Source organism: Manacus vitellinus, unplaced genomic scaffold (genome assembly GCF_001715985.3).
Source record: "Manacus vitellinus isolate BGI_N305 unplaced genomic scaffold, ASM171598v3 scaffold_44_pilon, whole genome shotgun sequence".
Taxonomy (NCBI): Eukaryota; Metazoa; Chordata; class Aves; order Passeriformes; family Pipridae; genus Manacus; species Manacus vitellinus.
Window position 1 is genome coordinate 1 of NW_021940565.1, and position 11,385 is coordinate 11,385.

The 11,385-nt window shown below is 50.2% G+C and overlaps 1 protein-coding gene across 1 annotated transcript; it reads right to left on the reverse strand.

The window, feature by feature from the left end:
* Positions 1 to 9,122: 9,122 nt before the first annotated feature.
* Positions 9,123 to 11,182, reverse strand: KIAA0040 (KIAA0040 ortholog). The gene has a single exon (XM_018078945.3). It carries the CDS (start codon positions 11,084 to 11,086, stop codon positions 10,751 to 10,753), a length of 336 nt encoding a protein of 111 aa, XP_017934434.1. The 5' UTR covers positions 11,087 to 11,182; the 3' UTR covers positions 9,123 to 10,750.
* Between the last annotated feature and the right edge of the window lie 203 nt (positions 11,183 to 11,385).

Sequence of the window (11,385 nt, forward strand, 5' to 3'; positions counted from 1 at the left end):
CTGTGGCTGGTGGCCGTCAGGGGTCCCACCGGGAGCTGGGACCTTGGATTTGTGAGGGGAAGGTCGTTGTTGACGGCCGACTCTGATCTCAGAGGGCTTTGGGTCAGCCTCCACACCTATTCCCTGAAGCGCCCAGCCAGGCTTTTCCTACGAAATACCCAATTTGGATTGAGCTGCCTCATCGGAGAGTTTGCTTGCCCGCGGGAGAGGAGGAGGAGTTTTGAGACACCACCGCCTGAGACTGCAGTGAGTCCTCACCACTTTAGACAGTGGTGAGTTCCCATGGGAGTGTGCTGCCTGCTTTCCTTTTCGTCCCCACGGAGGGGAGGACCCCCCATCTCCTTCTCGGCTTCTCCACGCGGTCCGGGACCGCTCTCTTCAGCCCCTCTTCCCGCGGGTGACTGCCAGAGCCCACAGGACCCCCTGCCAACCACGACCAGGTACTGCAGGTCCTGCACCTTCCAGCGATCCAACAGCGCCTGCAGGTCATAATTAGGACTGTGCTAAAGGGCAGAGAAGTACTCATTTAGACTTTTTGTTGTTGTTGGTGGTGGTTTTTTTGTTTGTTTGTTTGTTTGTTACTGTTTTTGCCAACGTACACACATCTTTTAATAAAGGGTTGTTATTTCTTCTGGTTTTTTTCCACATTTTCCTCGAGTAAAGCCCCTTATTTTGACATTACAATTGCAGAGAGAGAGGAGTTTGGTTTACCTCATAACTCACTCTCTTTAGCAAACAGTCCATCTCATCTGACTGTGACAAAATTTCAGCCCTGCGCCTCAACAGCCATTCCCACCTCCCCAAAACTGATACAAATGAAGATTCTTCTCAGGGAAAAGGTGCCACCACAGAAAACTCTTGCTGCCCATGGAGTGCCCAGGCTGCCCACCAACTGCACCAGAGACCCAAAGGTTGCAGGCTTTCCTTCCTGGGGAAAAAGTTGTGTTGGTTGCTTACAATAGTGCTGCTCTCCAACTGCCAGTCCAACTCCCAGAATTTAACACAGAGTAATTACATCTTGAGAAGTAGGGACAGGCTACTTCCATTGTTGTTGCTTTAAACTGAGATTTAATAATTGCATTTATCCTCAGGGAAGCACTGCAGCCCTCTTGCAGTATGTTCGCAGAAGGTTTCTTACAGCCGCTCTGAACTGATGTTGCATTAAAATAATTCTGTTTTTCTCCTCATGCTGGCCTTGGGCAATCTGAGTGCTCAGGAAAAGTCTGTCTAAGCCTTTGTTTCTGGTGAAGGAGCTGGTGTCCCATATCCAGCATATACTGAACTGTAAAGCTCTGGGTTTCTTTATGTTCCTGCATTCACTAAGGAAAACTGAAGCTTGACAACACTATGAAGTCATTTTTCATCTGAAGTAGGGGAAAAAGGGGAAAGGGCTCTCAGCGGGCCACATTAGGGCTGTGCTCCAGGACTGAGACAGAGAGCCAAGACCTGTTTTATCTGAGTGCTCCTCAGAGATAAGCTTGAGACATGCCAGGAACTCTTGGACACTGTACAGCTGAGCCAATTGCAGGGCTCACAGAACATCCCAAACCAGACCTGAAGTAGGCCTTGCTGTGTTTGGTCTAGGCTTCTGCTGCTTGCTAGATATGAAGGCTACTGCATGACTTTCAGGCATTGAAACTCAGCCCAAGCCCTGCACTGCAGTTGCTCTCTATTGTTTATGCAATGGGATTTGACTTTTCTTTTTCAGTAGGGATTGATCCTCCCAAGAACCTCCATGTGTCAGAGGTGACTCATTCTACTGGTGGTTACCTGGGCTCTTCCTGCAGCACAGATTGATGGCTACTCCCTGACCTACCAGGGTCCGGATGGCACAAGCAAGGTACAGTGAATTCCTTGAATTACTCAGTCCTGCAGACCTCATCACCCCTGTGATTATGGGCACTGCCAGTTGGATCTTGTGGGTATGTGGACCACAGGAAAACAATTTTGAGCAGAAATCTTTGCTATCCATAACCCAGGAAGGGAGAGTTTAAGGAAGGAGATGTGCTGCTGTCATGAGTAGAAGCTGTGGAAGGACTTTGTGATAGTGTAATGCCTCTTCCCAACAGATCCAGCTGCAGAAAACAGGGTTACCTCTTCACTTCTCTACCTGGAAGGACAGCACTCATTAAGGACAGAGGGCCCTATGAGTTTTTCTTGAGACCTAGCCCTAAATCTTCCTTCTGAGAAGATGGATTCCATGTTTGAAGGATGGGCAGTTTGAACCCTTCAAGAAAAGCCTGTAAATTCATATGGGGTATGAGGCACCGTGGTCCAGGAAAGCTAAATGCTGTCCAGAGCTGGGTTGACCTTTGATCCGTGTTACTTGGCAGGAAGCACAGCTGGGTCCCAGCGAACAATGGTTTGTGCTGGAAGGCCTGGAACAAGGAGTGAGGTACACTGTCTTTGTGAAGGCCCTCAAGTGAGCTCACCAGAGCAGAAGGACAGTCAGTACCTTCTCAACAGGTAGGAGTTGGCCTTGCATTTTACATTTTCCCTGTGCTCTGCAGCTGTTGTGTTTTGTGGTAGAGATTACAGATTTTATTTGTAATTTATTACAAATTTTATTTGTGGGAATGCAAAGACCAGGAGACTCTACACAACTTTGTGTTCTCAGTTGGTTTTTGTCTGTCTTGTTCTGTTAGTGAACAATGTGTGAATTAGAGGATCCAGCACTAAATAGGGCAAGGTTTTTGGAGCAAGAGTCTTTAAATGTTCTGGGAAAAATAATGTCGCAGTACAGCCAGCCTTATGCTGGTTAAGGCTGTTTGTTTTTTCTGATTCTGCTGTCCCTTGCCAGAAACTGAGATAAGACAGAGTAAACTTGGCAAAATGTCACAACAACATCAAGCAGGGAAGGAGGGGGAGCAGGAAATAGCTGATTTAACCCAAATGGCCATGGGGTGAGAGTCTAGGACTGCAAAGGTGAACCATTATAAGAGTAATTGTTTTTTATTTCCAGGTCTTGACAAGCTGCACAACCTCACGAGCAGCAGCCTTGTCCACTACGAGCTCCGTGTGGATTTGCAGACAGCCAGCGAATCCGTCTGTGCTGTCCATGACTCCTTCCAGGTTGCCTCAAGCAGGGAGAGATACAGGCTGTCAGTGGGGAATTACAGAGGCAGTGCTGGTGAGGAGGGCTTTGTGCTGTGCTTGTGCTCTGCTCAGCACAGGGAAGCAAATGCTGGGACCTGTGTATTTGTTTTGCCGGCAGCATGGGACCTCCTTCCTCAGGTCAGGTTAGATCAGATGTGGTTCTCTCTGAGGAGAAAAGTGTGTACTTCTCAGCAAGACTGAAGAGAGTGTATTCATAGGCCTGTCTCATGTTGAAGACAGGAGAAAGAGTTGTTTTTTTTATGGGGAAGAGAGCGCTCTGTAACCCAGGGAAATGCCAGCTGAAAAGGCAAACTGGGAGGAGTTTCCATGAGGTAACCACTGCTGATGGGGCAGCAACCTCTGGGGCTCCCCAGCTAAGAGTGGAAGAAAAAGTGGCTTTTATTCAGGATGGGAGTTTGCTCAACAGCACTGGTAAATCCTTACCACTGCCATTGTGTCCATAGGCTTCCATTTATCCTTTAATATCCTCTTGCTATAAGGTTTAGATCTTCAGTTGGGAGGATCCAGCCCTTGGATATGCCCTCTAATAGCATTGCTTTAGAAATTAGTGTGAAATTGAGAGGGAAAAGATCCACAAGAAAACTTACAGCTGTTATTCCATCCTCCCTGGATCCAGAGGACTTGAGCTCATGGCTCTCTGGTTCTTGTGGGCAGAGATAACTTGAGGTGGAGCTGTCTTGAGGGGAACACCTAAAGGAACACTCACTAGGAGCCTCACTAGGATGCTGGCTCACTGTCCTTGGCTTTCAGTGCATGCCTTGGAGTGCATCTTGCTGTACAGGCTTATTTTGGGCTTGAAGATTGCTCCAGTCCTGTTGTGTTCCAAACTGGATAGAGGTTTGATTTATATTAGGAGTGTCTGAAAGACTGATGATAATTAGAGTCTCTATGTATTTGAGGGTTAAATGGTATTTAGAGGGGGGCCATAGTAGACTCCTAGCACCTGGTCTGGGCACTGCAGTAAAAGAAATTCCTTGGTCTGTTCCCAGAGTGTGAACTGGGAGCCATGGAAAGGCCATGAATTCTCCATTCCTTTTACAGAGATGAAGATCCATCCTCAGTCATCCAGCAAGGAGGCAGTCCTGGGGAGGAAGAAGAGGTCTTTGTTAAGAAATATTCAATTGTTATCTTGGTGAGGGAAGAGGGAGGAGATCAGGGCTTAAATGGAACCCTGTGCAGGACAGTACCCAAGGTTCACTTCAGACAGCTTTCTCCAGCACACTGGGGACAACTGCTGACCAGTGTGCACGCAGGGACATCTGGACCTGCAGCACATCCTGCTGCCAGCCTTTGGAGCTCCTGATGGGTGATCTCCCAGAGGCTGGGAGGGGGCTTTTGGGGAACATCCTGCTTGTAGATGGCCTGTTGGCTAAACATGACAAGGACCTGCTTGACACAATATTTGAACTTTGATTAACTTTACCTAAAATAAGCTTTAACACATGCTGTTCCTTCTGAAACCCAGGCTGCAGGCTCCTCTTCCTTCTATCCTTCTCTGATGCCATCCACTTCAAACTTCAAAAAATTAAATTTGAACCTACTAACAAATAATAGCCCCCTAATTTACATTGGAGAGAGCTTTCCTGAGACTAATTCCTCTCCCTGTCTTGCTCTGTCATTCCCCTTGTTATTTGGGAACATTCTCTACTCTTCCTGCAGAGCTGGGTTTTGGGAAATGTTGCCAGGCTGCTGGCAAGGCTCATTAATCCAGATGAGTTCTGTAGACTGGGTTCCTCAGCCTCCAGTATTGCATCTCTCCAGGTTAAAATCCTGCTATTTTGCTTGTATCTTCTTGTCTCTTGTGGCCCAAATTAAAACCTGAGCAGCTGTGCAGTAAGTTGATGTTCACACTCCGGAGTGAGGCCCAGAACAGGGTGAGTGTAAAGGCTACTCTCTTCCAAGCTCTGCTCACCATCCCAAACCTGCCTCTCCATTCTGCTTGCCTAAGGGGCTGCTTGCAGACTGTAAAACAAAATTCTCTGTGTGACTGTTCCATCTGCTGCCTTCTGCTTTTTCATTAGCAGCGTGGCAGGTAGTGATGCTGAAATGATAACACTTGTCATCCACCTCTAAAATGAGCACCTCTTGGACCTAAACTGATCCTGCACGCTTTCCCTCAAGCCCCAGTGCATGCTTTCACATTTGGCTGCTTTTTTATTTTAACTCAGTCATAAAGGTGAGGTCTATTTTCTTTCCCTGAGCGGATATTAAAATTCTGGACCACCAGCTCCAGCCAGGGAAGAAGTATGAACTCACCAAATGCTGCTTGCTCAAAGGCTTCCTTGTCTGAACACACTGGAACATGGTTGTCCTATGTCTTAATGGCCTTTTCTATCCCAGTGCTAAGCTGAATAATTAATTTTAAAGAATCCTTCCCAGACTTTGGAGGAAATAATAAAATTGCAAATAAAGGAGGCCTTAAAATATTTCTATCTTCTTTGCTTTGGGTGGCAGAATTATTTTTCTTCCCATTTAAACGAAGCATTTTGTATGGAGAGAGAGCATTACCCAATCCCAGAGAGGGGCTGTGCAAATTAGGTCTTTGGGGTCTGCTCCAAAACAGCGATGGGCACTGTGTGATCTCTTTGTGACCTAACTCTGTGAAGCACTTAACTGATCTGTGCTTGCTGGGACCTGGCTGAGGAGAGTGAGCTCGAGAGTTGTCTCCCAAAGGTGAGAACTAAGTTCTTCACAGAACTTTCAGGGCTGTGGCTCTTGTGTGGGTGGGCAGGCAGAGACTCATCTGAGCTGTGTTAGGATATCCAAGCCCTGGGCTGGGGGAAGGAGGAGACTAATGGTGAGAGGAGAGGAAAGGAAAATTGCACTTGAAGTGCTCTGCAGGCTCTGTGCTAAGAGCATGAGAGAAGGACACAGGAAGGCGATGAGGGCTCTTTACTGTGAAGTGCTTTCTCCCTGCTGCCCACTTGTCTGTAGGCAAGGACAGGTTTCAGTCTGTTCATTAAAGGGCACAGTGAAGTCATCAGGAATGAGACTGAGAGGGAGAGGAGGACTGATTTCACGCACAGCCCCTCTGAAAGTAAGTCCATGCTCTAAAAAAACCATAGGTGTGATTTTTCCCAGCAGCTCTTTCTTGTGCAGGGACAAAATATAATCCTCTCCTAGAGCTGAATCCCAGCTGGAAGAAGGGAGTATTCTCTTAAGCGGTACGAGCTTTGCATTTCAGAACCAAAGGCAAACGGGACACTTTTAGTTTCTGAGAAGGGTTTACTTGTTGCTCCTGATTAAGTGCCCTTCTTCCACCAGGAAGGGCAGTCAAAGGGGCGGCTGCTGGAAAGATATTGTGGGAATTCAGTACTCCCGAACAGCCACAGGATGGCACCGTCTCTTCACGCTAGTGCAGGAAAAACTTCCCCGTATCCAGCTGGCGTCTTCGGAAAGACCTTTTTGGGGTTAACGAGTCTGTGTTACAGCCTGAGAGGCTGGGACTGCTCAGATAATGCGGCTTGTTTGCCTTAAGGAACTGGCTGTTCTGGTTTTGAGGCTCAGGCTGGTAGTAGTCGATGGGTAGTTCCATAAAAATGTCACATACTCTTACTACCCTTGTTTTGCTGCAATAACCGGCCTGGTGACAGTAATGCTGGAGGGCCAAAACGTTCTTGAAACCTCTGCCTTGCTCTGAGATCACTTAAATTTTATATACTGCTTTGCAACACTCCCAGAGGCAGAAATTTGAATCCCAGAAGGATCCTCTCTGCTTTGGCATCACTGTGTTAATGAGGATTGTCCTGTTGGTGGGTCCTACCAGCCAGGAGCCATGTGTTATGACATATCTGGGACCCCAGAGAAATGCTGCAGGATTTACCCAGGAGGAGGAGGAGAGGATGCCTCTTCCTCTGTGGTGTGATTTGGAGAGAAGACTCAAGTGTCTTTCTGCACTGGGCACTTGTCTGGGAAGCAGTGGTGTTACTTTTGGTTGCTGCCCTATGCTTTGTTGGCTGAATAAATAGTGGAACAGCCAGTGAAGATCCAATTCTTTCCTCATAGAGGGATTTAATGGGCCTCTATGTGGGGGTGACTTTTGCTTCCCCTCAATCTCTGGAGTGCTCCACGATGCTCAACCTCACCTCAATCCTGTATATTTCTAACCTAGGATGCAGATTCTGTCTTTTCCCTCTGCAGCCCAGGCTACCCAAGAACACCTGGCCCTGAATCCCATGTCTGACATCTGGAAAGAAGCGAAGTGTGTGCTGCTCCTTCCTCCCCCCAAGTGTGCCTTTGCCATTTCCAGCTGCTCCTTGCTGTGGTCCTGCATGCCTCTTACACCCAGCCTCAGCTCTGGAAGGTGCAGCTTGGTGCCTCATCCAGGTGAGAAGCAGGTTTTTAATTTCCACCCTCGTGGAGGCAGAGCTCAGTGGTGCAGGATTTGGAAAGGCTCTGCCCAGCAGAGCTGTGTGCCTGGTTCTGGGACTTGCCCAATACAGACAGCAAGCTGCAGACACTTTATCTGATCAAAACCAACTGGGGTTAAGCAGCCCATGCTGCTGATCCTCTGCAAGGAAAAAAAAAAAACCCTCTGCAGCCCACCTCCTGCACCACAAACACAGCTTTTCTTCTCCCCACTACTTTTTGTCCTTGAGTGGAGGAGCTTGGCTGTGCTCATTAACAAGGCAGGGCCACTCAACTTGATTAAGCTGAGCTGTTTCTTTAAGAAAACGTCTCTGAGCTGCACAGCTGGCTGCAGGCAGAGACTGCACGGCCTCTGCCTGCTGAGCTCTCTCTGGCTCTTATCTAGGGCCAGGACACAGATACAGGAAAGATCTCCCCATGAAAATAAACACAACCGAGAGATAGAGACACAGCATTTGTTTGCAGTTTAAGAGCAATTTATTTTTAGTTTAAAAAAAAATAAATTGCACAAAACTCGTTTTGTTGTTCCCCCCCCCTGTTGCATGGACTTGTTTAGGCAACTTGAAGGCTGATACTGAAATGCAGTTGTGGGAGGCAGAGTGGAGGTGTCTGGAAAGCAGGAGCTGTAGGACAGAGTTTGTCTACCATGCATCTCTGGAGCCAGCCCCAGTGCTTTTTTGGGGTGGGGAGGCTTGGACCATCCGCTGGTCAGGTGGATCAGGTCAAGGTTGTATCCTGGTCCCTCCCTGCCCAGCCTGGCAGTGGTTTGAATGATGATTTTGGGGAGCTCTTGAAATTCAGACCTGGCTCTGAACTCCCTGGATCTGGAGATGTGTGTGATGTAACACGTTTTCTTGGCAGTTCTCTGGTTCTTGTAGGAATTGGTTGCCCTCGCCTGAAATGTTACCCGCTATCCCTCCTGGAGAAGGACCTTCCTGCAGGGAGCCCTGAAAAGCCCAGCACCTCCACACCAGGTAGGCTGTGCTCTGCTGGTGCTGGCTGCCTCCATGCCCCTGCTTGTTTGGGAAGCTTCTGGCCACCCATGGTGTTTCCCTTTACTCTGATTTTTTTTTCAGTTCCTCCAGGCAGCACCACCCTGCCTCCAGGGCTGCTCGTGCCTCTGGATCGAAGCAGGAACTCCTGCATGGGCAGCATTCCTGCCCACAGTGCTTTGGCCACCCGCTGAGCACGGAGGCAGTACCTGGCTGGGGAAAAGGAGGGAAGGAAAACAAATATGAGTACAGTGCTAATTCTCCAGGATCCTGGCTGGACTGGGTGTTTGGGACAGAGACCAGAGCCATTCCCGCATGTAATCCTAGGATTACATGTGGCAAATCCTAATTTTTTATACCATTATACGTTGCTTCCTGTTTTGGAGAAGAAGGGACTCACTAATTTCAATGGTAACAAAGCAAGCTGGAAAATAAGGCACATATGGGGTCAATTTAAAGGGCTGTGTGAGGAGGAGGCTGTTCCCAGCACAGCCACACGCAGCCAAACCCCGTGACGTGATGTGGCCATCCCGGCCCTGCCTGTGTCGGACAAAACAGGCTGTGCTGGGACTGGGTGGCACAAGCAGCCGCTTCCAGGCGGTGGCTTTGTCCCCCGGGCCAGGGGAGGTGGCATTGCCCTTGCCTGGGCTGGAAGCGGTTGTGTCCGGCAGCTCTGTCCGGGCTTGCCCACGTGGCTTTGGCTGCTTGTTCCCCAGATGTCTGGCTCTTCCTGGCAGCTCTGGTCTGCTCCAGCAGCTTAGGAACTGAAAGGAAACCGAAGGAAGGCATCCAGTGTACAGACAGGGCAAAAAGCCGATGTGGTGAGGCTTCTCGTCACACACATGCATGGCAAAACAAGCTGGGGGAGACAGAGACTGGTGGAGGGGAAAGACACAGGAGACTCCCAGCCCACGGGTGGGCACACAAGTCTAGGGGAGCAGTGACAAAACCCCAGCAGGGGTGAGAGCTGTGGCTGGTTCCATTAGCTGCTGTGCCCAGGCTGAGCCATTGTTCCAAGGGACATGAGGATGGACAGGGGTGCAGGGTCCAGCTGTATGATGGATCCCTGGGTAAGGCATGACTGTGGACATGGAGTTTACTTTGCTCGTACAACACATTCCAAATCCCAGAGCTGTCCAGCCTGACAGCTGTAGAGAAGCCCTCAGTGTGGCACACAGAGGTGCCCGTGTGGCATCGGCTCGTGGGTCTGTGTGTGTCTCCTGTGTGGCACAAGGGCTGCAGGGAGAGAGGACGGCTGAGTGTGCCAGGACAGCGTGTCTGCTGCTTCAATACTGCTTCGGTGTGCCCGGCCCTGCTCCAGAGGGGCCTTTGGTCCTGCTCTTCTTTAGTAGTCATTCAATAAATAACTCTAATGCCCGTAGCTAAGCTTTTACACAGCCTCAGCTTGTGTTTCCGCTGTTGCAGTAGCGTGGTGGGCTCTTTAATGGCAAGTTTGTATAAAAAAGTCTTTCAAGGAAGGGGTTTTTTTAAGTGCTGGTGCAAAAGGGCTGGTCTGGCAGCCTCCTCTCTCCTCCCTGCCTCTAGCCTGGGTGGCCAGGCATCCTTCTGCTGTGCTGCCTTAGGATGGTGTCATGAGGTCTCTAAGGTTGGGCTGAGGGCATCTGGCTTCAGATGCTCTCAGGTGCTTTTGGTCGGGTAGCCAGGGAGATGGCACATCTTTGAGCCGTGGGGTAACTCAGTGCTTGGCTTTCTTTGCACCTCCAAAGCGAGCTGGGTTTGGACAGAGCCCAGACAGTCAAGCTGTGCCATCCCCACGGCAGGGTAAGCAAACGAGGCGTGTCTGTGCCTGCTTCACTTGTGGCTGTCCGTGTTTGAGCAGGGGGAGCGTGCAGGTGGTCTTTGGGTGCACGTTGTCCTGCGCGCCCCTGTCTGTGCCACGGTGCCTGTGCTTGCGATACGAGTGCAGAGGGAGAGCCTGCCCCCCGTTCCCTGGGTGCCAGCCTGGTGAGTGTGCGCTGTGCTCGTGGCAGGAGGCATGTATGGCCCAGTGGCAGGTCACCCTTGCATGCTCACCTGTCCTTTGCAGGGGTCTCTGACTCTGGGCGCGGTGTCAGGGTGGAGGAAAAGGGGCTTGTATAACCTGTGCCCGACTGCCTTGCTCTCTCTGCTGGCCCTTCAACACGCTGGGCTCAGCCTCTGTCAAAAGTCACCACAAAGCGGCAGCAGCTTTGGCATCTCCCTGCCCCTCCTGGTGCACAGCTGTAAGGACTGGTGGCATCTCAGAGGAGAAGGCCTGAACACCCTCCTGTCTGCTAGATGGGCAGGGAGGGCCTCTTGTCCAGCAAGAGCAGCTTGGGCTGAGCCGAGATCCACAGGTCCTCTTCATCCTGCTTCTTCTTCTTCTTCTTTTTCTTCTTGTTCCTCTCGGCGTGCAGCTGCCCGTTGCTGCTGGGGCCCCCTTTCCTCGAGCCTTCTCTCCTCCGTCTGCAGAAGCAGCAGTGGCAGCAGATGAAAATGAAGGCGATGAGGACGACCAAGGGCAGACCCAGCAGCACGGCCAGGCAGACGGTGTTGAAGATGCCTTCCTCGTGCTTGGTGCGGATGAGCTCCAAGATGGAATTGAAGAAAGAGCTGATCTTCTGCTGCATGTCGGCTTCTGAGTAGGCTGCTTGCTCCGCAAAGGTCCCTTGGGATACCTTCAGCTCCTGTAAGCAGCTCGTGGGCTCCACAAGTGTCCTGGGATGGTGCCTGCAGAGATAAGAAACTACAGGGATCAGGTGCCTGCTCCCTCAGCAGTTTTCTCCATGGAGCTGCCAGCACAGCCTAAGCCTCAGCAGGGTAAGATGTCTTCTGTCTTAGAGGGGTCTGGGGTCATGGGGGATGGACTATGCTGCCTGCCATGTTCCTTTGGGTTTCTCCATCTGAGAAACATAGCCTTCTATATCCT